Here is a 2,341-nt window from a genome sequence, read left to right on the forward strand (position 1 = left end):
CGAGTAAAATCTACCGAACCTAGGGGTAACTAGTTAGAGATTAAGGAAACAAGTGATTGCTTAAAGGAAATAAGTTGAACCTAATAGAACCATTCTCCTCTACCCTTGGTAAGGTAGACGTTGATAGGGTTGCCTGTTTGTAGAACTATCGAGAGGGAGAGTGTGCTTTGAGATACCTAAGATTCACGAGATGGGCTAATCTGGTGGAACTTTGGCACTTCATAACCTTAGGAAAAACTAGAAGGCCAATTTAAGTTCATGCTTCAATTACCTTTGAATTAACAAGACTCCACACGTAAAGATCACCATGTGTCCAATAGGTGCAGTTAGCCATCGTAGGGATACGATACTCACGTATCACTTTATTACTTTGTAAACGATTTGGTACACTTGTTTAATCCCACCATCAAGTTTTTTTGCGCCATTGCCGGGGAATGTTGATATTTTCGACTAAATAATTCAAATTACTTATTTGTAATTATTATTTATAAAAAAAAAATGGGTATATTAAGCATAATAATTACAAATATAATTATTATTATTTACGATTAACTTCTAGAATAGTGCTACTTGGGAATTTTTGTTTAAGATTGTTGCTTAAGTGCAACTATTCATGGAAAACTTTGCAACAAACCAGCTCAATCATTACAACAAAACATACCCTATGGAGTGCTATGAACCCAATCCTTACGTATGGGGGTATGAACGGAGCACCGCAACCAGTTCAAACAAACTTCGGACAGATACATTTCTCAATGGAAAATGCTTTTCTCGTCATTTATGCACACCACACGGTAAAACCTCTCGTTCTCTTGTAAAAAGGCACAAAGAATCAAACCAAGAAATCCAACAAAGGATCACGCGGTTAGAAACAATGTGTGGAGAAGAATGAGAGTGCTTATCAAATGCAAAAAAGGAAACTTGTCATATTGGGATGCCAAGTAGAATTAAGAAACAAAAAAGTGTTGGCTTCTTTAGAGGTAATAGAGGAAAAGCAAAGCACAGTTCAACCAAAGGAACCACTTAGAGAGCAAGATCCCGATGTAGGAACGAGTCAAAAGGAAACAAGGGCTGAAGAAGAGAACTCTAAGGATCCCCAAAGCCAAAATAAAATGCCATACCCTCACATTTGAAAAAACCTCATAATAAAGAAGAAGATGAAGAATTTCGCGATTCATTGAATTGTTGAAGAATTTACAAGTAAACAGATCCTTTGATGAAGCATTGAAGAAAATGGCCATCTACACAAAATTTATGAAAGAGCTCCTATCAAGGAAGAAGGGGTTACCAAATTCGGTAGTAGTAACCGGAAGTTGTAAGGCGGTATTTCAAGGACGATTACCTCTAACGAAGAAGGACCTTGGAAGCTTAAATTCTATTCGAAAGTTGTTCATAAAAGAAGCTCGGTGCAGTCTAGGTGGAGGCATAAACTTGATTCCAACATGGTTGTTCGGAAAGCTCGAAAGTATTCAGGCACAACCATCAACCGTCAATCTAACACTTGCAGAAGGATCAATCAAAAATTTATATGGAGTGCCGAATGACGTATTGGTGCAAGAAGAAAAGCCTTCATCAAAATTTGTGACATCATAAACTCAAAACAAGACTCGCTTGCTGCAAGAGAGTCTCGGTGTCACTTGAGGAAAACGAGCACATAATCCGGACAAGAAAAGATTGGAGGATGAGAACACATACTTCTCCTTGCCAAATTCATGGAGTTCCTTTCGAACAAGATAACGAGGAAGGATAATGTGTTCTTTCTTTCATACAAGCCACCCTAACATGATCAAGGCGTCAAGCTAATATACGTTAAATGAAGCGCCGCATGGGAGGCAACCCTTGGGAACCGTCGGGCTTAAGACGTAAAAGAAGCATTGAATGGGAGGCAACCCATAAGTTTATTTTTCTGCATTTTTCTTTCTCGCTAAGCTGAGATTTCCCCGACTAATCAATTTCATTCTTCAATCTGTTTGCTAATCCTTAGTATAATCTTATAAAATTTTATTCTTTTACATTTACATATACAACCTTTCCTTTTATACTTTAACATTTATTTTAGTCTTAGGAAGTCATTTCAAGCATTTACGATGGAGGCTAGTTTACCTTTACATTCAAGAGCATGATACTTTCTAGAACTTTCTAATGAAGGTACTTATATGATCACCATCTCTTTTCCGAATAGCATAATCGGTGAGATTCAGAGCCAAATATTTTCATATCCATTCTAGGTTGTTTAGATACTTAAATACTTCCAATATATGAGTGTTCCATATGAATGCTATTTTTTCTCAAATTTGCGGTTGTTCTTTACAAAAGATCGGTTAGATTATAATACACACGA

General features: G+C 36.9%; 1 protein-coding gene across 1 annotated transcript; it reads left to right on the forward strand.

The window, feature by feature from the left end:
• Nucleotides 1–1,233: 1,233 nt before the first annotated feature.
• LOC146922406 (uncharacterized) lies at nt 1,234–1,593 on the forward strand. The gene has a single exon (XM_085711529.1). The coding sequence runs from the start codon at nt 1,234–1,236 to the stop codon at nt 1,591–1,593; it is 360 nt and encodes a 119-aa protein (XP_085567655.1).
• The last annotated feature ends 748 nt before the right edge of the window (nt 1,594–2,341 follow it).

This window comes from Medicago sativa, chromosome 5 (genome assembly GCF_051527215.1).
Source record: "Medicago sativa cultivar Bolivia chromosome 5, Bolivia_mono, whole genome shotgun sequence".
In the NCBI taxonomy this organism is placed as follows: Eukaryota; Viridiplantae; Streptophyta; class Magnoliopsida; order Fabales; family Fabaceae; genus Medicago; species Medicago sativa.